Below are 27875 nucleotides of genomic sequence, written 5' to 3' on the forward strand. Positions count from 1 at the left end.
AGCATGATTTGATTGACTTGTTGAGAAGTTCTGCTAGCTGCTGGTGGAGATTGGATTGCAAAGGGATAAACGTGGAAATAGATCTGTTTGGAGGCTTTTGCTGTAGTGCAGCCAATACATGATGATCAAGAGACTAGAAATATTGCAGAGCAACCTCCTGTATTGAATTGAATGAGATGATCTCTACAGGTCTCTTTTACCTCTAAGATTCTGTGATATTCCAAATCACTTAGTAACACTAATACATTACTTTTGTGTATTTGAGTGTGACCCCTGATTAAGCTTATATCTTTAAAGTTGAGTTCAGTTAGATGCATATACCAGTAGGATATAAACATTGCAGCAAGGAGTAACTAAAGGATGTCTGCTGTCATAGTTGAGTCCTGTCATTAAACTTCACACATTTGGTAGGCCTCTGCTAGGTAATAAGAGCTTAAGTCACTGGAGCATTTGGATTTTTTATGAACTTCAGGAATTTGAGGCTGAGATCATTTATCTGGAAAGTAGTCGAGCAAAAAAAAAATTTTTTTAACTCCTGTTTTTTTGTTTTTGGTTTAAAAATCATTCATGAATGTATTCAGCTAACACTGATTGAGAGTATGCATTGTGCCACACACAGTAGATAGTGGGTGATTAGTGGGAAAAGATTGTTTTATCTCTCATTTCCAACTGCTCAGAGCAGGGCATCTCATAGCCACTGGGTGATGGGTCTTTTCTACATCCATAGAAAAAGTGTCCTCAAGGCTGACATCCTGACAATTTCTATTTCATGGTATGTTAATAAAGTAAATGAACTGTTAAAATTTTTGCGGCCAAATAGTAAATAAAAATTGTTTTCCCAAGTGCACTGTTAATTGAGTTCTCTATCAGGGTAGTTAGTATACAGAGGAGTGGGGATGATGGGAGAATTTAATTTAGTTTTAGGGAAGCAAAATAGTTATATGCACTAAACCAGGTTTACTGTGTCTTTTGCAAAAGCCCCTTGAAAAAACTCTCTGGGCCTTCTGAAGTCTCTTCAGAATGAAGACATTATTTTTTGATTATATATTGAACTGAACCAGTCAACATGCCATTATTCCAGATTGCTTCAGGCCTCTCTATAAGCCCACTTCAAATTAAACTGGATTTCTCAAATCCGTTACCAACTGTTGCATTGCCTTTTGAAAACTATCTATATTTGAAAGAAGCAACTTCAGATTTACGGTTGTGTTTTAAATCTTCATTGACCATGCTGAGGTTGAAATAACTTCTCCCTTGTGTAAACACTCAGCACTTTGGGACCCAAGTGCAGTAGTTCCCTGGGGTTTATTGAGAAATGAGAGCCATTCTCTCCCTAGCCCCCGGTTTCCCTTTCTTGGAGGCAAAATTTTTATCTTTTTTAACTGCTTATTTTTTTTTGTTTGTTTTAATTCTGTGTCTATGTATAAAGTGCTTAATGCTGTTTCTTTTTATTTTTTAAATGTTTTAGGCATTTTCTATTCCTACAGCGGAGTATTAGAATTTAGCTCTTTCTGCACCCAGCCAACCCCCATCACATATGCATCTTTTCTATCCTCTGACTCTAATAGTTAACCTTAATTTAGACGAAATCAGTATCTTATGACTGTATAGAGTCTATTTACACTGGAGCTGTGGAATAAACTATAACTTTTCCTCAGCCATTTTATGATCTCTCTGTAGCTAATAAGTGCCCTGTTTTAGGTTTTTAGGTTTGCTTCATTTTCTATGTATTTATCATCAATTTAACTTCATATTCTTTGCTAGTTGTCCAAGTCTCTTAAGACCTTTTGACACTCTGGATATTTCAGTTTTATCTTGCTGGCAATGAAAATTTTCTGACTCTAATCTTTCTATCCCTGGTACACAACAAATCCTGAAATCTCCCTTCATTGTGCTCTCCACAGTTCCTTCTTTTGGGCCTCCTGTATTGGATTTCTGTTATCTCTATCCTTTTACTTTCTTGTTTTCTTTCCTGATGCCTTTTTGGAGCATATTTTTCAGGAGCTTCCTGAAATACAGTGCCCTGGTGATAAATGTATTAAGACCTTGCAAGTCTGAAAATTATTTTATTCTGCTTGCTACTTGAATAATAATTTAAATGTTTGTACCATTCTAATTCCCAGATAATTTTCCTTCAGAATTAAGGCGCATTGCTCCATTGCATTTTAGCCTCTGATGTTACAATTGAGAAGTCTGAAACCAATCCGATTCTTGAGTTATAATTTTTTTCTCTCTGGAAGGCAGGGTATATTTATGCATTGTTTAGGACCATTAGTGGGCCCTTAAATGTGAAAACTCGTGTCTGTAAGTTCTGGAACATTTTCTTAACTCAGTTCTTAGGTTTCTTCCTTGTCATTTTCTCTGTCCTATTTTCTGGAACTTTTTTTTAAAGATTTTATTTACTTACTTGACAGAGATCGCAAGTAGGCAGAGAGACAGGCAGAGAGAGAGGAGGAAGCAGGCTCCCTGCTGAGCAGAGACCCCCCCCCCCCCCGCCCCATGTGGGGCTTGATCCTAGGACTCTGGGATCATGACCTGAGCCAAAGGCAGAGGCTTTAACCCACTGAGCCACCCAGGCACCCCTTTTCTGGAACTTTTAATTCAGATATTGAACTTGTTTCTGAATTTATTCTCTCTCTGTCTGCTCTATTCTCTCAGAAATTGCCTTAACTTTTTGTGAAATTATGTTCTTTTTTCATAGTTGCAGTATCTTCTATCTCTAAGAATAATAGTGATGGGGGAGCACCTGGGTGGCTCCGTGGGTTAAAGCCTCTGCCATGGGCTCAGCAGGGAGCCTGCTTCCTCCTCCCTCTCTCTCTGCCTGCCTCTCTGCCTACTTGTGATCTCTGTCAAATAAGTAAATAAAATCTTTAAAAAAAAATAAGGATAATATTGATGATATTTTAATTTTTAAGTTATTTTTTTCTTAGTGATCTGTTTCCTTCAAATTGGTTCCCCCCCCATTTATTTTGATCCCTATATTTCATTGTAAAAATGGCTTTCCCTAGATGTCTGTTAATCCTTATTTTGTACTCATTGTTAAGAGTGGAAAACTAAAGGGGCGCCTGGGTGGCTCAGTGGTTAGGCCACTGCCTTCGGCTCGGGTCATGATCTCAGGGTCCTGGGATCGAGTCCCGCGTCAGGCGTCAGGCTCTCTGCTCAGCGGGGAGCCTGCTTCCTCTTCTCTCTCTCTCTCTGCCTGCCTCTCTGCCTGCTTGTGATTTCTCTCTGTCAAATAAATAAATAAATAATCTTTAAAAAAAAAAAAAAAGAGTGGAAAACTAAAAAGAAGCTCCTGGGTCTGCTCACGGTTCAGACTTGCTGGCTGTCAGCTTCATTTTAAGATTATCTGGCTGGACCATTTCATTGGACTGATCTCCTGCCTTGAGAATGACTGCCCTTGTGAATGTACATGTTCCTTATACCCCAAAGTTCAAATATGCCTTGTGTCCTTCCACTCAAAGATTTTAAGCTTTTCTAAAGAATAAAAGTTCAGGGGCGCCTGGGTGGCTCAGTGCGTTAAGCCGCTGCCTTCGGCTCAGGTCATGATCTCAGGGTCCTGGGATCGAGCCCCGCATCGGGCTCTCTGCTCAGCAGGGAGCCTTCTTCCCCCTCTCTCTCTGCCTGCCTCTCTGCCTCCTTGCGATCTCCATCTGTCAAATAAATAAATATTTAAAAAAAAAAAGAATAAAAGTTCAGGCTTTTGCTGGGTGCAAGAAGGGCAGTGTCTGGCTGTTTTTGTTGTTGTTTTTCCCTTAACACTGGTATTAAAGGTTTTTTTTTTTTTCATCAGTTCAAGAAATAGTTAATGTTTACCACATATAACATTGTGTGAGGAGCTTGGGGAGATAAAAAGAAGAACTGGATCTGGATTTTGCCTTTCAGAACTTCATAGATCACTAAAGAAGATGCACATGAACATCTATACTGGGAAGTGCTGAGAGTCCCAAAGTATATTTAGTGGTTTATATAATACATATTTTTAAACATGTCCTGTCTTTTGGATTTCATTAGGCATATTGATAATGCTTTCTAAGGGCACTTTTTTTTTTTTTCCCAAAATGCACTGGATAAGTTAAAAATAGCTACTACCAGATACCATCCTTTGAAGATTTTTTCGTATGATTCAGCTTCCAACTGATTCTGAAGATTTGCAGTAGTCTTCCTTATTCTAGTTCCTACCCTTTTTTGTTCCTATTGCTAGATCGTGCTGCTAACATTGTTGAGGTTTTTGGGGATTCATTGGTAGACTGGCCCTCTACTTTGCCTAATACCTACTTAGAACTCAATTCTCTCAGGTCTCCTATACCCTTTACTGTTTTTCAGCCAGCTTTTAGTATTCAAAATAGTATTCCTGTTTCTTTTCTTCTTATTCTTCCTGACCTTGTGGGTTTATGCTTTTCTTTAAAATGTGTGTGTATTTATGTTTATGTGGTAGTCTTTGATATGCAGTTGTCCTATCTCCTTCCACTACACTGCAGACTTTTTGATTTAGCTTGAGTCAGGGATATAATTTTTTATATTGCTCTCAGCCTCTAAGTTACTGTTGTTTGACATAGTAGGTAAGGCAGTGATGCTGAGTGACTGAAGAGTAAAACAAATTGATGACCAACCTTCCTTCTTTCCTTCCTTCCTTCTAGTAGGCTCCATGCCCAGTGTGGAGCACCACACAGGGCTTGAACTCATGACTCTGAGATCAAGACCTGAGGTGAGAGCCAGAGTAGGACACTTAACTGACTGAGCTACCCAGACACCCCTGAAGTTGATAATCTTTCTAATCCCAAGATAGTTATTAATATGCTGTGTCCCTAGAGCAGTTGTTTTTATATCCCTTTATTCCCTTAGATTGGTAGTTTAGCTATTTAGATATACATACTATACTAATGGGTACTAAGTTAATGTTTCATAGTATGAAAATACACTCATTGTGTTTAAGGCTTATCGATTGTAGATTCCATTATCCTAATTGCATGAATGTTTCACTTCACTAGGGATTTCTAAGGGTAACAGTCACAAATGAATAGAAATAAAGATGAAATATGAGAAAAAGCCATTGACGATGTTTGTTTCCCTCCCTTTCCTTCCTTATTTTTTCTGTTAATTAACATGCTGTTCTCAGTGAAATACAAATTAAACTTTGAATTTGATGTGAATCCCAATAGTTGCTAATAAAATTAGTTATTTCATATTTAACTTAAATCATATCTTAAAGTAATATGTACTATAAAGTTCAACCTAATAAACACTAAAAGGAAGCGAGTACTTTGGCAATTCATCTCATGTCCTGTGCCAATTAAGGGGACGGTGTATGTCTTGTTAATTACCACATCTTTCTAGTCCTAACAGGGGCTTTACAGAAATGCACTGTATGAGTGGTCACTCCAATTTTGTATCTTGTGTATGCATCATACCTTCAAGTGACATGTACCCTCATGGACTAATCGCCACTGGAGGAAATGACCACAATATTTGCATTTTCTCACTGGAAAGTCCAGCACCGCTTTATATACTGAAAGGTCACAAGAATACTGGTGAGTATAATGCTTCGGTTTTTTTCTATTTGAAGAAGTTTCATCCTTTTGAAAGTAAAATTCACATATCTGCATTCCATACTATTATTATGTTTGTTTTACGTAGGCTGTGGCTTGCTAGTGAAAACCTTTTTAGATCATCTTCATTCTGTAAATTCTCTGTTACAGATTTTTTGTTATCAGTGAAGGTTGGCATGCTTAAAAATACATACATAAAAATAAAGTATTCCATTTTAAAAGGAAGAAGCTGTAAAATTTTAATACACTTTGTGGTTTTGGTTTTTCAACTACTTCGTGCAAGGAATTAATATGCTTGGGAAGACCAAAAGTATTTCTTCATCTTTTGGTTGTTACATCTGTATTTATAAAGCAAATCGAAGACTGAGAACAAATGTGTTTGGGCCTTGTATCATAACTGCAGAATATTTAATACTTTTGAATATTGTTTTCTATGATTTGTATAAATTTCTGATTGATCTTCCTAGATTTCTGTGTGGCTTCATAGCTCTTTGTTATAAAACGATAAGCTTATTAATCAGTACAGTATATGTACTTATTTTGTATCCATATCTGTAAGCAAATAGGGTGGCCCATCAACACATTAAACTTAATTCCTTTAAAAAATTTGGTTTGTTTTGTGTGTATGTATGTGAAATCTTGAATGATATACACTTTTTTAAACTTTATTAAGTCTTGAAATGTATGTAAGAGTAGAAACACATTATTTTATAAGTTATATATAAAAGGATAATGCTCTTTTCCACCCATGTATTTACTTAGCTTTATATGTATTGTCAACACATGGCCTATCTTGTTTCATCTACCCCCTCTTCCACAACATTATTTTGAAGGAAATTTCCAATATACTATTTCATTTGTAAATACTTTAATATGTAGCTCTAAAATAGGGTTTGGCAGACTTTTTCTGTAAAGACCCAAATAGTAAATATTTTAGTCTTTGCAGGCCATGTGGTCACTTTTACAGCTTTTCAACTCTGCCTTGTGTACAGAATCAGCCATTGACAATAAATGAATGAGCATGTCTGTATTTCAGTAAACCTCTATTTGTAGACACTGAAATTTGAATGTCATAATTTTCACATATTAAGAAATAGCTTTTGATTTTTTTTCCCTCAATCACTTAAAAATGTAAAAACCATTCCTAGTTTGTGGACTGTACAAAAACAGGTGGCCCACAGGTTCCTTGAGCCCTTTAAAAGATACAAATTATCTTTTTTTCTTAAATAATCATTATGCCTAAAACAAAACGTAATTTTTTATTATCAAGTATCAAGGCTCAAATTATACTCAGTTGTCTCATGCAAGTTTTTTTTTTACAGTTTGAACTGTGACCCAGCTAATGTCCACATGTCTTTTACTCTATGGGTTTCTTTCCCTTTTTTACCTCTCTGTATTTGAAATCAGCTTATTTATCTTGTAGGATTTCCCACAATCTGAACTTTGCTTATTAAAGCCTTATTGTTTCCTTTTACATGTTCCTCAATCCCTTGTATGTCTTATAAGCTATTAGATCTAGAAGCTTAATCAGATTCATATTCAAGTTCTTGGCAAATACACATTATAGGTAATATTGTGTACTTTTTGTTGTAGCACATTAAGAGGCACTTAAAATCTCTGTGATATTAAGATTAATTAGTAAGTTCAAGTGTTGTATCATTCATTCATCTTAAATTCCGATCAGTCTTTCATGTAATGGTCTTTAGCATGTATTGATGATCACACACATATCTCGTGTTGCAAAATCATTGAGGTGCCTGGGTGGCTCAGTGGGTTAAAGCCTCTGCCTTCGGCTCAGGTCATAGTCCCAGGGTCCTGGGATCGAGCCCCATATCAGGCTCTCTGCTCCGTGGGGGGCCTGCTTCCTCCTCTCTCTCTCTGCCTGCCTCTCTGCCTGCTTGTGATCTCAGTCTGTCAGATAAATAAATAAAATATTTAAAAAATTTGAAAAATCATTGTACTTTAATTCTACCATTATTTTTGCCTTTAATAGCTAGCATTTTTTTTTTTTAAGATTTTGTTTATTTATTTATTTGACAGACAGAGATCACAAGTAGGCAGAGAGGCAGGCAGAGAGAGAGGAGGAAGCAGGCTCTCTGCCGAGCAGAGAGCCCGATGCAGAGCCCGATGCGGGGCTCGATCCCAGGACTCCAGGATCATGACCTGAGCCGAAGGCAGAGGCTTTAACCCACTGAGCCACCCAGGTGCCCCAATAGCTAGCATTTTTAAATATAGATTTTTCTTATACCAATTCTTTGGTTACATGGGAGACTTTGATACAGGAAAGGCAGGATAAATGCTCTTTTACTGAGTTTCAGAATGAGTAGGTTTCCTAGAAGCTTTTTTTTTTCTTTTAATTCTCAAGTTGTCCCATATTTGGGACATATTTGAAACCTCTTTAAAGGGGCCCCTGTGTGCTTTTGATAAGACCTTTAGCAGTCTTCCTTGCTTTAGGTACTACAGAATGTTTTAGGTTCACTTTATGCTTTTCTTCTTCTAGACCTGAAATCACCTGTTTCACCAAGAAGCCTATGTTTTTTGCTTTTGTTTTTTTAGCAGGCAATAATAGCTGGAAACCTTAGTTTGGGCTGTAATGGTGCTCAACAGAAATTTTTTAAACGTGATTTTGTTTTATACTTCTGTAAAACAAACAGTTTCAAAGGGAAAACAACTCAAGGTATATTCAAAGAAGTGTAGATTTAGTCTGTATTGCCTTCTTACACTATTCCTTTCCTTATACTTTTTATTAACTTTGTTAGGTATGTATGTATTTGCTCCTTTATATATAAAAGATAAAGATAGCATACTATATGAAATTGTCTGCCTTTCCTCTTTTTTTTTTTTTTAAGATTTTATTTATTTTATTTGACAGAGAGAGAGATCACAAGTAGGCAGAGAGGCAGGCAGAGAGAGAGAGGAGGAAGCAGGCTCCCTGCTGAGCAGAGAGCCCGATGCGGGGCTCGAGCCCAGGACACTGGGATCGTGACCTGAGCCGAAGGCAGCGGCTTAATCCACTGAGCCACCCAGGCGCCCCTGCCTTTACTCTTTTTGCTTGATAATATTACCAACTTAGAGATCTCTTTATTATACTATATAGAAATCGTCATTCGTTTTTACAGTGGCATTTTTATTTGCTGTTTAGCTAGTTGTACTGTGGTGATTCTAGCTTATTCAACCAGTCCCTTACTAATGGACATCTGAGTTTTTAATCTTTTGCTAGTACAGATAGTGTCATGATAAATGGCTCTGTGCCTATGTCATTTCTTTCTTTTGGAAGTGTTACTTAGGTATAATACCCATTTCTGGATCAAAAGGTAAGTGCACATGCAGTTTTGTTAGGTATTGGGGAACCCCTTCATTAGATGTTGTAACTTTTATTGCATTTCTAGCAGCATCATATGAGTCTCTATTTCCCTTGCCAATGGAGTATGTTGTCAGATTTTTAGATTGTTGCCAAAATAAGTGAAAAGTGAAATTTGCATCTCTCTTTTTATGGGGGGGGGGCATCTTCATATATGGAAGGGATTTTTATCTTTCTTTTTCCTGTGAACTGTATTAAAAACTCCTACCTATTTAATACAGGGTTACTGGCCATTTTTGAAATCCTTAATTATATTTATTAACCCTTAAATACAAATTACAAATATTTTCCCATTTTGCTATCTTTTTTAACTTTGCACATTTTTTTGTAGTGCAAAAGTCAATTTTTATGTAATCATGTTTGTCTTGATCTTTTAAGGTTAGAAGATCTCATAGAGATCTGTACAGTAAAGAATACTGCTTCAGCTTTGCAGGGTATTTTTTCCAGTCTGATTTATTTCTACGTTATCATAAGGTAATCTTTTGTTATTCTGTTAGTTTGCTTGATGGTTTAGGGGCCAAGTGTTATTTGCACTTTTTTTCCTTTTTTGATAGCCCATACCATGCTAGCAAATGTAGCTGAAGAAATTAATGATTGATATTTTTATGTCATTTTTTTGGTCCATTTTCTAGCCCAAATTTTATATTCTAAATATCGTAAAGTAGTACTATCCTTTAGTTGATATTATATGTATAACACTTCCCAGTTACATTATAAGTTGTGATTCTAAGTAATTACATGTTTCATTATATGATCTCTAAAGGCTTTTTCAAAGCTGAATCTTCCTTACACATATTGAAAGAGATTTATTTTGTTATTCATTCTTTCTGCCTGATCTTGAAAGAAATTTTAAGAAATTTTCTGAGCTTTCTAAAATAATGTTTCTCTTGAATTGTATGCTACATTGATCTCTGAGAGAATATAAAAAGCATTCCCGATTACACTATCAAGATGAGACATTTAGAAAATTGGAATTGGTAGTTAATTCTTTTCATGAAAGAACCTCCTGTTCCCACAGATTTAAAAACTGAAACTTATTTTGTATATTCAGCTTGATTCACTATTTTCCATTAGGAAATATATGTTACAAGTTTTTGGAGGTAAATTATTATTATCTGAGAAATAAGTTTATCCAAAAGAAAAAAGTTTTTAAAAATGAACCATTTTCTGAAAGCTTATGGTTCTCTGTTTTTAGACTGGTTCATTAATAATATATTAATATAAAATCAAATGTTTAATTTACTAGTCTTCAGGACATTTGAGTTTAAAGAATGACTGATGATGCATAGGCTATTAAGTTGATTTTTTTAAAAATTTTAATTATTTGAATAACAATTCTTCATGTAAGTGGAAAAATTTACTTTGATTTCAGTATTCAGATACAGTAGTCATATCTTTTTTAAAGATTTTATTTATATATGTATTTATTTTTAAAGATTTTTATTTATTTATTTAACAGACAGAGATCACAAGTAGGCAGAGAGAAAGAGAGAGAAGCAGGTTCCCTGCTGAGCAGAGAGCCTGACGCAGGGATCAATCCCAGGACCCTGAGATCATGACCTGAGCCAAAGGCAGAGGCTTTAACCCACTGAGCCACCAAGGCGCCCAAAGATTTTATTTATTTATTTGACAGAGAGAGAGATCACAAGTAGGCAGAGAGAGAAGGGAAAGCAGGCTCCCCGCTGAGCAGAGAGCCCAATTCGGGGCTCAGTCCCAGGACCGTGAGATCATGACCTGAGCCAAAGGCAGAGGCTCAGTGGTTACTGAGCCACCCAGGCGCCCTAGTAATCATATTTTTATGTGTACAGTCATCTGTTTCAGTCTTTGTCCCTATGACTAAGCGTGGGTAATACTTTACAGATCCACAGAAGATACTTTCTTCTCCAATTACCAAGACTATTTCCTATCTAAGTTTTTTCATTTTAGAGATTAAAATCATTTCATTTCTCTGAACTTTGGTTTCTTCATCTGTTAAATGGGCCTAATAGCAGCACTTAGTTCCTGGGATTCTTGTGGAATATAATGTTTTTGTGGTGTCTGGCATGTGGTAAGGACTGTATCTCTCTCTGTCTCTCTGTCTCTGTATCACTAAGCAAAGGTGTCTGCTGCTTTGCAGAAGCCCAACACCAGCACCTGTTTACTTCATATTTTACATACAAATCCTATTTTCTTTTTGTCCTACTTTCTACTTGTTTTTAATTTTATTACACTGTATATGTTCATGAAAGTCTCTTAAAATTTTTCTGGAGCACAGTAGGTCATAAAATTCGGGGAATGTTATTTAAGTATGATCAATTCATATATAGTTCTTAAATATATTCCTATCCAGGTAAAAAATTGTTTTTTCCTAAAGATAGTGATCCCTTGACCCCCCCCTTTTTTTTCATTTCTATATGCATTTCTACATAACTATAGAAATTCTGCATAACTATAGTTGATATTTTACAAGGGCTGCAGGAAGTCTCCTAAGTGCCTATTACATTTTTTCAAATAGACACATAATAAGTCAGAATAGGCTGTTATGGTAGAGTTACAAACACTTTCCTGAACTCACATGTCATCACACAAGAGTATTTCTCACTCACCATACATATTCATCATGGATTAGGGAGGGGAATATGTTCTTGGAGTTTCTCAGGGACCCAGGCTGATGGGGGCTCTCTCTCTCTCTCTCTGTGCTTCAGGAGTTTATTGTGGCAGTGAAAGGGCAATGTGATTAATAATACATTGACTCTTAAACCTGAAACTTCTATACCTGAAAGTGTCAGCCACCATTCATACTGTTGACTCACGTCTGCATCATTTAGCTGCACCTAATGTCATACCCAGAAAGGGCAAGCTACCGTATCGTTTATTCAGCTTACTCTCCCTTGTGTAGGCAGAACATATCCACTTCTCTCTCAGTGTGGGGCAAGAACCCTGGATTCCTCTTTGCCAATGTATTACCTAGAAAAAAATTCCCATATTTTTGTCATTTTTTAACTTAACTTTTGTAGCTTCTTAAAGCTGTGATGTAGGGGCTAAATATATTAGAAAATGGCTTTATTCTGTCCTTGTATTTGATTGTTGCTTTGGCTAGATGTAAAATCCTGTGTTAAAACCATTTACTTGTAGAATTTTGAAGACATTGCTTTATTTCCTTTTAGTGTATGGTGTTAACTGAAAAGTTTGATTCTGTTCTGATTTCCCATCTTCTCTATAAGACACATTTCTGTTCCCCTTGTAAGCTTTTAGGATCGCGTCTATTTCTGATGTTACAGATTTTCACAGTGCATCTCTCTGAAAATGCCTTTCATTTGGCACCTTTGTGGGTTCATGTCCTTCACTTTCGAGAATCTTTCTTATATTATTTCTTTGTCCTTTCTGCCCTGTCCCCTGCTATCTCTTTCTGCAGTCCCTATCATTGGATATTGAACATTCTGAAATTATTTTCTGACTTTTTAAGCTTTCCTTGTCCATTTTTTGTGTCTTTGTCTTTTTCATCTAATTTTCCAGAGAGACTTTTTTTCTACTGCCGTTTAGTTTTGGTTTGGGTTTTGGGCCTTTTACTTTTAGCTTTTATTTTTCTTATTCTGTCACTAATTTTTCTAATATAATATTCTACCTATTTGCAAATATTATAGTACTTGCTATAGTAGAGTATATATAGCATATATAGTATAGTATATAGTATATATATATATACTATATATATTATAGTATAGTATACTATACTGTGTAATATACTATGTATACATAGCATATATAGTGGTTCAATCAGTATACATAGTATATATAGTATACATAGTATATTACACAGTATGGTATATATAGTATAGTATACTATACTATAGTGTGTGTGTGTGTGTTTTAAAGGTTTATTTGTTTATTAGAGAGTGCAGGGGAGGAGGGAGTGGCAAAGGGGAGAGAGTCTAAAGCAGACTCCACACTGAGTGCAGGGCTTGACCTCATGACCCTGAGATCACGACCTGAGGGTTGGATGCTTTAACTAACTGCTCTACCTAGGCACCCACTTTTTTTTTTCCTCTGCTTCCTGAAGTTGGATTTGTCTCTTCTGGATTGCCTAGCCTTCCTCCCTTATTTTTGTGTTTCTTTGGATTTTTCTGTTTCATGTTGGAGACTTTGATTAAATGATTGTTGATACTAAATTGGCTGCTCATATTCAAGAATAAGGTATAAAGAAATAGACAGAAAACTTTTTAGCTTGTGTAGATAGAGCTTAGTGATTGGTGAGCTTCATTAGAATGCAAACTGGTACCGGTCTATCCTTTTAGATGGGACACCCTCTCACATGTCGTTATCTGAAGTTCTTTAGCATTTCTCAGTCTCCTAGAGCAGAATTCTCCCGTCTGTTGCCTGGGTGGCGGGGAATATATGCATGGCTGCTGGTACAGTGAGAGAAGGGGATGTAGATTTTCCATTTATTTCCCTTGTGTTTCATGGGGCTTTTTTTTTTTTTTTAAGATTTTATTTATTTAACAGAGATCACAAGTAGTTCAGAGAGGCAGGCGGAGGTGGGGGGTGCAGGTGAGCAGACTCCGTGCAGAGCAGAGCGCCTGGTACGGGGCAGATGCTTAACCCATTGAGCCACCCAGGCATCCCTCCGTGGGGCTTCTTATTCCAGACCTTTATTTTGTCCAGCTGCCTGAATATGCAAACTGTGCTTCAGCTCCTCCAGAGAATAAACCTCCAGTTTCCTGCAGTGGATGAGGATGTGCTTTCCTAACACTGAAGGTTGAAAGGAGAGATCTAGCATTTCAAGTCCTCTGCCTAGCCCCATTCTCCATCGAACCTAGTAGCTGGCTACGGAGTCTCATGAGAGTTTCCTGCCCCCCCCCAGGGAACTAATTTCTAATCTCTCTGGGTGTTTAAATTATAATCTCCATTTTCCTAAATCAGTTATGTTATTTTCTGTTTTATTTCTCCTTATAGATTAATGCCATTGGTAGCTTTACTATGAAGAATCTGTCAATTTTTTTGAAAGATTTATTTATTTATTTGAGAGACAGAGTGAATAAGCAAGCAAGTGGAAAGACTGGGGAGTGGGGCAGAGAGAGAGAATCTCCAGCAAACTCCCCACTGAGCACAGAACCTGACACAGGACTTAGCCCTAGGAACCTGAAGTCATGGCTTGAGCCAAAATTGAGTCAGATGTTCAACTGACTGAACCACCCAGGCACCCCAACACTCTACCTTTTTTTTTTTTTTTTTTAAGATTTTATTTATCTACTTGACAGACAGAGATCACAAGTAGGCAGAGAGGCAGGCAGAGAGAGAGGAGGAAGCAGGCTCCCTGCTGAGCAGAGAGCCTGATTCCAGGCTGGATCCCAGGACCCTGGGATCATGACCTGGGCCTAAGGCAGAGGCTTTAACCCATTGAGCCACCCAGGTGCCCCAACAGTCTGCCATTTTTAAGTAGAACTCTCTTTTTTTTGTTTCTGGGTTTTTTTGTTGTTGTTGTTTTGTTTTTTTTTTTTTAAGATAATTTTTCACATGTTTAATTTTTAGCTTATATAATTTTATATTAAGATAATAAGATTTAGGGGTATCTGGGTGGCTCATTGGGTTAAGCCTCTGCCTTCAGCTCAGGTCATGATCTCAGGGTCCTGGGATTGAGCCCCGCTTCGGGCTCTCTGCTCAACGGGGAGCCTACTTCCCTCTCTGACTCTCTCCCTGCCTCTCTGCCTACTTGTGATCTCTATCTGTCAAATAAATAAATAAAATCTTTAAAAATAAAATAGAGGACACCTGGGTGGCTCAGTTGGTAAAGCAACTGCCTTCAGCTCAGGTCATGATCCCGGAGTCTTGGGATCAAGTCCCACATTGGGCTCCCAGCTCCAAGAGGAGTCTGCTTCTCCCTCTGACTTCCCCTATCATGCTCTCTCTCTCAAATAAATAAATAAATAGAATCTTAAAAAAAAAAAATTTTAAAAAAAGATAATAAGATTTAATTACCTCGGGGCACCTGGGTGGCTCAGTGGGTTAAAGCCTCTGCCTTCAGCTCAGGTCATGATCCCGGCGTCCTGGGATCGAGTCCCACATTGGGCTCCTTGCTCAGCAGGGAGCCTGCTTCTCTCTCTGTCTCTTCCTGCCGCTCTGTCTGCATGAGCTCGCTTGCTCTCTCTGACAAATAAATAAATAAAATCTTTAAAAAATAAAAAATAAATTTTAAAAAAAGATTTAATTACCTCGTCCATTGCTGTTGAATATTTAGCTGGGCTCCAGTGTTTGGGGTTTTTTGGTCATTTTATTTATTTATTTTTTAAGATTTTATTTATTTATTTGACAGAGGAAAAGATCACAAGTAGGCAGAGAGGCAGGCAGAGTGGCGGGGAGGCAGGCTCCCTGCTGAGCAAGAAGCCTGATGTGGGGCTCGATTCCAGGACCCTGAGATCGTGACCTGAGCCGAAGGCAGAGGCTTAACCCACTGAGCCCCATTTGTCATTTTAATTAAATATTTTTATAAGCAGCATTTCAAAATCATTTGCATTATCTTTCTATATAGTTTTCTTTTTCTTTTTTTAAATCAGAAGGGATTGTGCAGCCCATTTGATTCTGCTCCCTCATTTTGCAGATGAGAAATTGGAGGTTATTCCTTGGTTGGACAGTCCATTCATAGCACAGCCAGGACTTGCACCCAGAAATTCCGGCCCAGAGTCTGCTCTTGATCATTGCACTCTTCTGCATCTCCATTGAGTTAAGCCTTAACTGGCTTAATCAGAAAGTGTTTTTAAAATTGCAGTGCTTGGGGTGCCTGGGTGGCTCAGTGGGTTAAGGCTCTGCCTTCAGGTCATGGTCTCAGGGTCCTGGGATTGAGCCCCACATTGGGCTCTCTGATCAGCAGGGATCCTGCTTCCCCCTTCTCTTTGCCTGCCTCTGCCTACTTGTGTTCTCTCTCTCTCTCTCAAATAAATAAATAAAATCTTAAAAAAAAAAAAATTGCAGTGCTTTTGGGATGCATGGGTGGCAGAGTCAGGTATGCGTCTGACTCTTGATTTAGGCTTAGGTCATGATTTTCAGGGTCGTGAAATCGAGCCTGAGTTGGGCTCCATGCTCAGTGTGGTCTACCTGGGATTCTCTCTCTTGCTCTCTTCCTCTCTCTCTGTCAAATAAATCTTTTTTAAAAAATTAAAAAAACAAAATTGCAATGCTTTGATAACTAGCAAGGTTGAATATTTTTCTATACAACATTGTACTAACTAATACCTTTTTCCCCTTTAGTTTGTAGTCTTTCATCTGGAAAATTTGGGACATTACTTAGTGGCTCATGGGACACCACTGCTAAAGTCTGGCTGAATGACAAGTGCATGATGACCTTACAGGTACCGTAGTAGTTCTCTGTGAATGTTCTACATAATAATTAAATGTGATGACTGTGTCAACTCAAGTTAATTCCCATTTCACTCACAGGGTCATACAGCTGCAGTATGGGCAGTAAAGATCTTACCTGAGCAGGGCTTAATGTTAACTGGATCAGCAGACAAGACTATTAAATTGTGGAAAGCTGGAAGATGTGAGAGGACTTTTTCAGGTAAGATCAGAGTAGACATTTATAGTCTCATCACTTCATATTCGCTCCATTGGTGTATCCTCAAAAGCTTAGAAGCAACATTTGAAAAACACCAGTGTATCTGAACCATTTAATTTGGGTAGATGTAACTTTTCTGACAACTAATACTTAAACTCTTTTAAAAGATAAAATGAAACCTCTCCTAAAATAACTAGATGTGGACTAATAAATGGCTCTTTTTTTTTTTTTTTAGATTTTATTTATTTATTTGACAGAGAGAAATCACAAGTAGGCAGAGAGGCAGGCAGAGAGAGAGAGAGGAGGAAGCAGGCTCCCCGCTGAGCAGAGAGCCCGATGCGGGACTCGATCCCAGGACCCTGAGATCATGACCTGAGCCGAAGGCAGCGGCTTAACCCACTGAGCCACCCAGGCGCCCCTAATAAATGGCTCTTAATGAGCTTGTAATATGGTATGCAGTTTGTTTTTGGTTTAACAAGTTCAGAGTGAAATTTTCAAGCGTAAGCCTTATTGATGGTGTGTCACTACTGTTAATTTCATATATACAGGAAGACATCATTAGTGCGCTTGTGAATATTGAAGTACATTATCAAATTTCGGGCTTATATTAGGATTTTAGATCAGTAGTCTTTTTGAACCTTACTTATTAAATAACTCCTGCACTGAGACATCTGCTGACTGACACTGGTATTGCTGATAATCATGCTGATTTATTTGTGGAACACTTAAAATTTTGGTATGAATTTTTTTGTTGTTTTTCTTCTTTTATTTTCTTCAAATTTGATCACTAGTCTGGAAAATACTTCAAGAAGTCCATTGTGCAGATAAAACTATCTGTAGATGGGCAAGTTATAATTAAGCATCACTGTGTTCCTGCTTCCATACATACATGTTATCAAGTTGTTACTAATCTTCAATAGCTAATCTAAAGCAGCAAATACTGAACCTGAAAAATTTTTTTGATTCCTGATCTCCTTTATTAGATCAAAGCTTCAGAAAATGTTCTGTCCTTAAAAAAAAGAAAGTAGGAGCGCCTGGGTGGCTCAGAGCGTTAAGCTTCTGCCTTCGGCTCAGGTCATGATCTCAGGGTTTTGGGATTGAGCCCCACGTCAGGCTCTCTGCTCAGTGGGGAGCCTGCTTCCCCTTCTTTCTCTGCCTGCCTCTCTGCCTCCTTGGATCTCTCTCTGTCAAATAAATAAATAAAGTCTTAAAAAAAAAAAAAAAGTAATATCTTCTGCGTTGCCTCAGTTAATATTGAAAGAAATTGAGTTTTATAAAGTTTTTAAAAGGATTTTAAATTTTTTAATTAATGGAATGTATGTATATTTCTAGTTATATAATTAAGAATAATGTTCCACAAAATCTTGTCTTATAAAAAATTAGTTATTATTTCTTACTGTATCATTTTAATGGTTGTATTTGTATATGTTATGAAATGTTTCTGCTGATAAAGCAGTGATGTTTGGTTTTATATTTGTGTTTTGGTCAAATCAGGGAAGAAGTTATGATTTGTAGTATCAAAGGAAGTGGGATTATAAGGCAGGAATCTTTAATTCCTGTTTTACCTTTTCCACTAGTTGTTGTATGGTTTCAGATAACTCAATCTCTCTTAATCTATTCTTCATACTTTAATAAAGATTACTTTTCTACAGTGGTTTTTATTTAAAATTCTTAAATAATTATAATCTTTTTTAATTGAATTTTTCTTAATTTTCATTAGTGCCCTTCATTACTGCCTCATTAGCGCCTTATAAATATTAATTTCAATATTATGTTTTAAGAAATTTAGGGGCTATTATTCTTTGTCATGTTTGAATGTTTATATGTTATGAATTAACTCTTGTTATTGAAGACGCAAAGTTGAAAATGAATTGTCAGGTGAAAATGAATTGTTGGGATCAGAATCTTATTTCTGGAGAGCTTTAGGAAATAATTTGGAGAAGATAAGGTAAATGTAAAGTAACTTCCAAAGGTAACAAGAAATACTACCAAACCTAAAATAAAATTTTGGTTACCAGTTAATTTCTCTGCTTTGAAAATCAGTTATTACTACCCACCTACATGTTTTATAATGGTAGTTAGTACAGAGATCCATCAATGAAATCATCCGTCTTATTGGTTTATATTATTCTTCTTTCATACAGGGCATGAAGACTGTGTAAGAGGTTTAGCAATTTTGAGTGAAACAGAATTTCTTTCCTGTGCAAATGATGCTAGTATTAGAAGGTGGCAGATCACTGGCGAGTGTCTTGAAGTATATTATGGACATACCAATTATATTTATAGCATATCTGTCTTCCCAAATTGTAAAGGTAAGATTAGCATGTATTAAAATTTTTAAATTTTATATTAATCACTGTATCATTCCTTTCTTGAGGTGGGGGTAGGAGTGCTAATTATCAGTTTGTTAACTGTGATTTGAGTAATTTGGTAGCTTTATCTCATTAAGGATCTTCTGGTAAAGGAGGAGGTTGTGTGATCATCTTTATATTTGATGGTTATGTCAAAAAGTTTTGGGTATTTCAGGAAAGACTATAATTTATTGGTGCTAAGTGTACAGTATGTAAGATATGAAATACAGAAAATGTGATTTTTTAAGTTGTATATGGTATAAGTGAGAAATACATAAAATGTAAAACTAATTTTAAAATAGTTCGGGGTTAAAAAAAATCCTTATGCCTACCTGGGAAGATGATATGTAATACATGTATTTAATTTTATTTATTCAAACTGATTTTTCCTATATTCATTAATTTTAGATTTTGTAACAACGGCAGAAGACAGATCGCTGAGAATCTGGAAACATGGGGAATGTGCTCAAACAATCCGACTTCCAGCTCAATCTATTTGGTGCTGCTGTGTTCTAGACAATGGTGACATTGTGGTTGGTGCGAGGTATTTATATTCTAGTCAGTCAATAAATATCATGTGTCTAGGCCTTTGGTATTGTGTAGAGATGACCCATAAGGAAACATCAAGTGAATTGGGAGACCATGTGTATATTTCTGGAGTGAAAAAACAGTACTAAACATGACAACTTTTACATTAATGAAACATAATTACACTGGTATTGTACTGCAGGTTGTACAGTCAAAACTTTGAATGCAAAGAAATTGGAGAAGATCGAGATTGGTGTGGGAAAACTTTCTGAAGAAGGAGAAGTTTGGGTTGAAAATTGAAGGGTAATGAGTAAGAAGGGAAATGATAATTTCTAGCAAAGCAAATGTTATAAATAAAGATGTGGCATGGACACGAGAGGGATATGTGTGAGAAATGAAGGAAAACGGTAGAGGACTCATGCTGGGGAATAGTGGGGAATACTGGTAAGGTGGTAAGACATTAAAGCAGGGCATAACTATGGGAAACCTTGAATGCCAGGCCTTTTTTAGATTCTGTGCTTGAGATAAAGGGTTCTAGCTTTTAAAGAAGTGACATAATTAAAGCATAACTTGCAATTTATTACATAATAGGTTGGGTATAAGTAGTGGTGACAGTGAGCAGGAAAAGCAATTTAGAACACAGTTACAGTGTGCCTGTGCCATTATGAAATGTTATCCCCACAGTGCTAATAGATAAGAGGCCAAAATATGAAATGTTACAGAGGAAGGATGATCAAAAGAAGGATGAAAGAAAAGCATAAAGCTTCTAATTTTTGGTGATTGCATTAATAAAATTGGGGAAGTGGGAGAATTGGTTTGGTACAGAAGGTGAGGCCCTTAGTTTTAGACTTCTGGGGTCTGAGTGGGATGAGTCAAACTTACGCTGGTGAATCTGGCATGGAAGGCAGAGATAAAAAGAAAGCAACAGCCATAAGGGATGGAGGGCCTAATAAAGGAGGTGATTTACTTTTTGTCTGGGTCAAGTGCAAATTTGTTGGTTTCTTTATTTTCCTCCCTAAGCATATTTAAGGTTGAAGTAAACAAACTGAAAGGGTGAAGTTCCTGTTAGTGGAAGGTTAAGTAAGAAACCAAGTTCTCTTTAGAATTGGGCAGGATTAGTGCATTTGAAAGTAGCTAACTTGCCTTTCCTACCCAAAACTAGAGGTTGGGGTTGCTATCGAGTCCAATGCAAGACTGGGATTACATTGGGATTACATTGCTAGTTAATCAGAATAAAGACAGACTCCATGTTTCCTGAATGGACAGATAATGAGCATCTGCTATTTTTAAGCTTTATGTTGTGTATTTGAGTCCTTTGTAAAGTAAACCAACTTACTGCCCTTCTTTATACTCTCCTATGTAATAGTGACATGAAGTCTATGTTATGCCTCTAGATTTTTATGATGGTAAATACTTACTTGGAATTCAAAATTGTGTCAAATATATATTTCTCTGTCTTTTGCTAGTGACTTTTCCCTTAAATTATCTTTTTCCTACCCTAAACATGGCTTTAGAAAGCAACAGAGGATAGTGTGTAAACCAGTATAGTGCTCTCCTCAGCCATAAATACATAGTAACGTTTCTCATATCACAAATACAGATTATTTTTGCTTTGAGTCATTTAGGTGTGATAATGTTCATGCACTATAGCATAAGTGACTTCAAATCAGTTTGTTTTTTTTCTTTATAGTGATGGTATTATTAGAGTGTTTACAGAATCAGAGGATCGGACAGCAAGTGCTGAGGAAATCAAGGCTTTTGAAAAAGAACTCTCTCAGGCAACCATTGATTCCAAAACTGGTGATTTAGGGGACATTAATGCTGAGCAGCTTCCTGGGAGGGAACATCTGAATGAACCTGGTAAGTATTTCAGTGTATATATGTTTGCCATTTGGAATAATTAGAATGAGAAGGAAAAAGAGGTTGATTTGCTGGTAATTAAGTGTTATTCCCATTGCCAGACAGGGATTTTTTTAGAATTTGTACTGTTATACTTAACCATTGTGAGAAACCATATTCTTGCCTCTGTCTCACAGTTTTAAAAACTTTGAGCTAAACTGCTCATAAACAGGAGTCTTGTTTTTGTTTTAAATAAATCTCCTAAAACTTAGCTCATATACAGTAGGTACTCAGAAGTCACTCATTTAATGCTTTTTGGTTGATTGGATTCTCTGAGAGAGGTAGTATAGACTAAAAATAAAAATGAGTTCAAATAAAGCAATGTCTGCAAAGCAAGTTGGGGGTAATTTGAGCTTAAATCAGAGGACAGTGGTTTTTCAAATGAAATCTAGATATATGCCTGATCCATAATAGCAGTTCTCAGAACTTCATCCACAGACCCTTAGGAATTCTGAGACTCTTTCAGGATATCCACAAAGTCAAACTAATTTTATAACACTAAGCTGTTATTTGACTTTTTTACTGTGTTAACATTTGCACTTAAAGGTTCAAAAGCAATGGTGGATTTAAAAAAAAAAAAAAATGCCATTTGCCCATAATAATGTTCTTAAAGAAGCATTAAAAATTAATTTTACTACAACCCATTAGTCATGTCTTTGTTAATACTCTAGTTGACAAAATGGAAAGTACAGATAAAGTACTCTAAAGTACCATGGTGTTTCAAGGATAAGTATTTGTGCATTTCTTTGAGTTGCAGACTGAACTTTTTCATAGAATGCCATATTTATTTCAAAGAACAACTAACCAAGGTTAAGTTTGGGGTATTTTTTTTTTTTTTTAAAGAACAAAGTGATCATGTCACTTTAAGGAAAATACTAACAGTATTTATTGCTAAAGATACAATTTAAAACTCTCAAGTGAAAATTGAAATTTTGGAAAAAGTATCTGCTACCAGGAGTTGTTAAGATAGACCAGTGGATTTTAGTGTTTAGTAGAGCATTAAAAAATGCATTGATATGGTTTCAGATTCTAATGTATAACCTTTAAAAACCTACTACTTGTAGAATATTCACATTTTTCTGAGAAGGCTTTTAAACTAGTCATTTCTCTTTCAATTATATTATCTGCATGAGGTTGGATTTTCTTTTTTTACCTCAACAAAATGACAGATTGCAACAGATTGAATGGAGAGGCAGGTATGATAATCCAGCTATCTACTATTAAGACAGTAAAAAGATTTATAAATATATAAAACCATGCCAGTCTTCTCAGTAAACTTCTAAAACTATTCTTATTTTTCATTAAAATATTAAAATACTGTTTATTCAATATGTAATATATCTACTGTTTTCCATTAAGTAAACATATTTTACTTTTTATTTTTTATTATTATTATTATTTTTTTTTTAAGATTTTATTTATTTATTTGACAGACAGAGATCACAAGTAGGCAGAGAGGCAGGCAGAGAGAGAGGAGGAAGCAGGCTCCCCGCAGAGCAGAGAGCCAGATGTGGGGCTCGATCCCAGGACCCTGGGATCATGACCTGAGCCGAAGGCAGAGGCTTAACCCACTGAGCCACCCAGGAGCCCCCATATTTTACTTTTAATTTCAAATCCAGTAAGTCAGTTGATAAAACCCACATTAATAAAAGTTATTTGGGCTTCTGAATAACTTTTATGACTATAAAGAGATCTTGAAATCCAGAGTTTGAGAACTGACCCATTATGCTGTCATGTTTTTAATATTCCTACAATTCTTTACAAAATGTAGTCTCTTTGTCAGTACACACACACACACACACACACACACACACACACACACACAGAGTAAATATTTACTAAATACCCAATGTGTTCCAGGCATTGTTCTAAACTCTGGGAAATAGGAATAAAAATCTCTGTTCTCATAAATTTATGTTCTGCAAGAGACAGATAATTAAAAAGTAAATAAGTAATGATATAAATATGTCAGATAGGGATAAGTACCCTGGGAAACAAAGCAGGAGTTGGGGTGTTTTATAATTTTAAATACAATGCTCAGGAAATATATATTATTTAGGATAACATTAGTTGCTGTAACAGATAAACTCTAAAATCTCAGAGACTTCATACAAAGAAAAGCTTCTTTGCTGCACAGTAAAAGCTTAGTTGATGGCAAGGTATGCTGAGCATGTTTGTGGAGCAGTTTTGCTCCTTGTGGCCATTCAGGGACCCAGGCTGATAGAAACCACCATCTTCAACATGTAGCTCCCAAGGTCCTCTTGTGTAGAGACTTTCAGCCATCAGACGGAATAAAAGAGGAGGGTAGAGTAGGATGGAGTAGGCCTAGAACTGGCTCACTCCCATCTCACCCACTCAGATTCCCCTGACCACTTCTCATGTGTGGCTTCTAGGAAGTACACCTTGCTAAAGCCACAGTTCTACTATGGAATACAAATGTGAATCTCTGGAGGACAAATGGCTGTCTCTGCCACTGAATGTTTTGCTGAGAATGTGACATTCAAGTCCTTAAGGAGGCAAGGGAGCAGATTTTGCCAGTACTGTATGAATAGTGTCATGGGCAGAATTAAAAGCCAGCGTAAAGACTCCATGGCTGAAGTCGGGAGATAGGTGGAGGGGAGGAGTAGTGGAAGGTGAAGTCAGAGTGGATGAATGTTTGGCCTTGTACTTCATTCCAAGCACTTAGGCCTTAACTGAGAGAGATGGGAAGCCATTGAAGGGCCTCCAGCAGAAGAGTGACAGAAGTGCTTTCAACTTTTGAAAGAAATTTTGTGGTTGCTGGGTTGAATATACACTTCAGGGAGCCCCAGGGCAAGAGTAAGAGGCCATTACAGCAGTCCAAGTGAGAAATGCTGGTGGCTTGTACTGTTGGGTAGCAATGGAGATGGTGAGAAGAGAGAGTTTTTTAGATCTTTTTTTTTTTTTTTAATTTTTTAAAGATTTTATTGACAGAGACAGTGAAAGAGGAAACACAAGCAGGGGTAGTGGAAGAGGGAGAGGCAGCCTTCCTGCCAAGCAAGGAGCACAGTGTGGGGCTCAGTCCCAGGACCCTGGGATCATGACCTGAGTCAAAGACAGATGCTTAACGACTGAGCCACCCAGGTGCCCCCAAATCTTTTTTAAAGATAGAACTAACAGAATTTGCTGAAGGATTGGCTGTGGAGTTCAGAGAAAGAGGAATCAAACTCTTTTGTACTTTTTGGCCTGAACAACTAGAAGAATGGAGAGTCATTTACTAAAGTCAGTGTTGTCAGAAGATACTCAGTAATAAAACTTATTTTATTTTAGTGGGCTGGCTTCTTTCTAGTAGAGACATACTTTTTTAACCTTCCTCTGTTTATACAGGTTCCTTTTAACCATTATTTTCTTTTGGGCTGCTTTCCAGTAGAGTAACATTTTAAACTCTTTTAATAAAAATTTCATTAAACCAAATACATATTGTTTTATGTATAATTTTTAAAGTTAAATTTTTTTTTATCTAAATGGCTTTGAATTTTACTCTGCTATTCTACCTTTGATTCTTAAATGTTTTATTTCAAGGTACTAGAGAAGGACAGACTCGTCTAATCAGAGATGGGGAGAAAGTTGAAGCCTATCAGTGGAGTGTTAGTGAAGGGAGGTGGCTAAAAATCGGTGATGTTGTTGGCTCATCTGGTGCTAATCAGCAAACATCTGGAAAAGTCTTATATGAAGGGAAAGTATGTCAACTTCTACTTTCTAATAACCATTATCCTAAAGCATCAGACAAACATCTTCTGTTCCCTTTTCCCCATGCTGATAAAATTTTCTTTGGTGTTTGAGATTTAAAAATTCATTTCTATGGAGAAGATTTCCTATTTTCCCTGTCTTGAAATTGACTTTTTAAAAAGCTCTTTCCATGTAGGGAAGCTGCATTTGATTGATTAGCCAGTGTTTGTCTTTGGGTGATTACCATGAGTAAACTGTTCCCTACCATTTTGAATTAGGAGCTTGTGTGCCACCTTTCACCTAATGCTTTGTGCTTCGCTGAATTTAACTTGACAAGATATGAAGGACCCTGCGGGGCAGTGCTTTTAATGCCAGCATGTTTTGTGCCTGGAGCATGATAACAGCTAATACTTTTGGCCTTCCAATCAACCAATTAGAAACCCTCCTTTGGCCTTAGAGTTAATGTGTAGTTGTAATATGTCCCCTGCCCCACCCCTACTGAAATGCTAATCTTATAGCACGTTGCATTCTGGCGAAGGTGTGTTATAATAATTATTTTTAAAAGGATATATAATGTCTGTGATATATATGTCTTAAGTGAACAGATATGTTAGTAATCATTTATCTCCTTTTTGTATTCCTATTGAAGGAATTTGATTATGTTTTCTCAATTGATGTCAATGAAGGTGGACCATCATACAAACTTCCATATAACGTCAGTGATGATCCCTGGTTAACTGCATACAACTTCTTACAGAAGAATGATTTGAATCCCATGTTTTTGGATCAAGTGGCTAAATTTATTATTGATAACACAAAAGGTCAAATGTTAGGACTTGGGAATACCAGTTTTTCAGATCCTTTTACAGGTAAGTTAGGAAAGTTCTGTACGTTCATAAATGTTGGTTGATTTTTTTTTTCATTTCTCTTTTGATGTGTTTAAACATCCATTATGATTACCTGTTTAAATAAAAAACCAAGATCCAAGATCTGTAGCAGGCTTTTACTTTAAATTCATATTTTTAAACCTCAAATTATATAGTAATTCTATATTTATAGAAACAATTGTATGTTTCTTTTTTTTTTAGATTTTATTTATATATTTGACAGAGAGATCACAAGTAGGCAGAGAGGCAGGCAGAGAAAGGGGGAAGCAGGCTCCCTGCTGAGCAGAGAGCTCGATGTGGGGCTCAATCCCAGGACCCTGAGATCATGACCTGAGCCGAAGGCAGAGGCTTTAACCCACTGAGCCACCCAGACGCCCCATGTTGTTCCTTTTCAAGATTTTGTTTATTAATTTATTTTAGAGACAGAGACCATGCAGATGAGGTGGAGGTGGGTGATGGAGGGGCAAAAAAAGACAAAGAGAATCTTTTTTTTTCTGAGAGGAAGAGAATCTCAAGCAGACTCCATGCTGAGCACGGAGCCGGACATGGGGCTTAGTCTCATAACCCTGAGATCATGTCCCAAGCGGAAATCAAGAGTTGAACGCATAACTGACTAAACCACCCAGGCATCACTTTTCCCTTTCAAAAATACAGCCACACTGTAAACTAAATAAAACTATGAAAATTTAATTTAGTCATATGAAATGAAAAGAAACTCAGATGTTCCTTTATATAGTTACTCCTTTTAAAAATGTTTTGGTGAATTTTAGTAAGTAAATACTTTTCACATGAGGCTAAATTGGTTAGCTGGGCATCAAATCTAGGATTGAACTATGGGCAGTTTTATGTTCCACATAATGACTTCTAAGTCAGTTTATAATATAGTGTACAGTGTCTAAAATGTTATAAATGGGGACCTGAGGGGAGGCAGGGAAGGGCAAGAAAAACAAATGTTGTAAGTGGCATTGGGCTCTTACACCAGTCTGTAGATTATCATCCGAGTGGTATTAGTCTGAGTCTTTTTTCCCAGGAAATGGATTATAACACTCCTTTTTTAAAGAAAAAGGACCCTGAGTTTTGGGTCCTGGGAACTGAGGCTATGGTACAGAAGGAAATAAAATGCTTCCTTTTTTCTTAGGTACAGGGCCAGCTCTCAGTAAAATTCTGAAATTAGTACTTTATTGTTAGTATTTTCCTGTTGTCATTTCTATGTGCTAGTGCTCCTCCTTGTTTTACAAGGCTTCCGTATCCCTTCCTGTCTTCTTCCCTCACTGATACTTGACACTCCTAAGTTATCTCTTCTTTCTCTATTTCAAAATTCCATTGCCCATTCACTTAATAAAGGTAATGTCACCTGCATGTTGACTTAAACAGAATTATCAGACTGACTCACTACTGAATATAAATGATGTAACCCCTCCTAATAGTTGCACTTGACCAAAAAAAAAAAAAATGTTTATGGGGCCTGGGTGGTTCAGTGGGTGAAGCCTCTACCTTCGGCTCAGGTCATGATCTCAGGGTCCTGGGATCGAGCCCCACATGGGAATCCCTGCTGAGCAGGGAGCCTGCTCCCCTGCCAACCCCCGGCGCCTGCCTCACTGCCTACTTGTGTTCTCTGTCTGACAAATAAAATCTTAAAAAAAAAAACCTGTGTTTATTATCTGGGTATTCCATTGATGGAATTTCAGGCTACAGCACAAAAGAGTGAACACTTGATTATAGTCTCGTGTCAGCTATTTTGTGGAGTGGAAGACGGATACTAGAGCAGCTGGCTCCGTCTGGAAATCTTAACTCTGGCTTTCTTTGGTCTTCCGAATCTCTAACTTTATAAGCATCCTTTTATATATATCTTTTACATATATATCTTTTGCATCCTTTTATATATATCTTCTGCATCCTTTTATATATATCTTTCCTATTGTAGACACCTCTGATTATTTCCCCAGAGGTGCTAACAAAACATATAGTCACACACACTGCACATTTGTGTAAGTATAAATGGAAATCTCTTCCCTTTGTGGCACTCATCGCCTTCGTGTAATTCTCTTCTCCAGTGGGTTGTAAGCTTCAATGGATACAAGCAAT

At 36.9% G+C, this 27875-nt stretch overlaps 1 protein-coding gene and 1 long non-coding RNA gene across 3 annotated transcripts in view; one reads left to right on the forward strand and one right to left on the reverse strand.

Moving 5' to 3' along the window:
* The window catches only part of PLAA (phospholipase A2 activating protein), a 40673-nt gene that overhangs the window by 1780 nt on the left and 11018 nt on the right, over window positions 1-27875 (forward strand). Inside the window, exons 2-9 of one of the 2 annotated variants that reach the window (XM_059411540.1) lie at window positions 5338-5531; window positions 16132-16232; window positions 16321-16441; window positions 18583-18750; window positions 19198-19333; window positions 21008-21177; window positions 24757-24914; window positions 25553-25772. In XM_059411540.1, coding sequence (XP_059267523.1) covers window positions 5338-5531; window positions 16132-16232; window positions 16321-16441; window positions 18583-18750; window positions 19198-19333; window positions 21008-21177; window positions 24757-24914; window positions 25553-25772 — 1268 coding nt within the window. The remainder of the gene's footprint in view (window positions 1-5337; window positions 5532-16131; window positions 16233-16320; window positions 16442-18582; window positions 18751-19197; window positions 19334-21007; window positions 21178-24756; window positions 24915-25552; window positions 25773-27875) is intronic. The other variant, XM_059411541.1, reaches the window with a different exon arrangement.
* LOC132024688 (uncharacterized) overlaps window positions 14880-27875 on the reverse strand; it is a 35735-nt gene continuing 22739 nt past the window's right edge. Inside the window, exon 4 of the long non-coding RNA XR_009406279.1 lies at window positions 14880-15033. This is a non-coding gene — a long non-coding RNA (uncharacterized LOC132024688). The remainder of the gene's footprint in view (window positions 15034-27875) is intronic.

This window comes from Mustela nigripes, chromosome 9 (genome assembly GCF_022355385.1).
Source record: "Mustela nigripes isolate SB6536 chromosome 9, MUSNIG.SB6536, whole genome shotgun sequence".
Lineage (NCBI taxonomy): Eukaryota > Metazoa > Chordata > Mammalia > Carnivora > Mustelidae > Mustela > Mustela nigripes.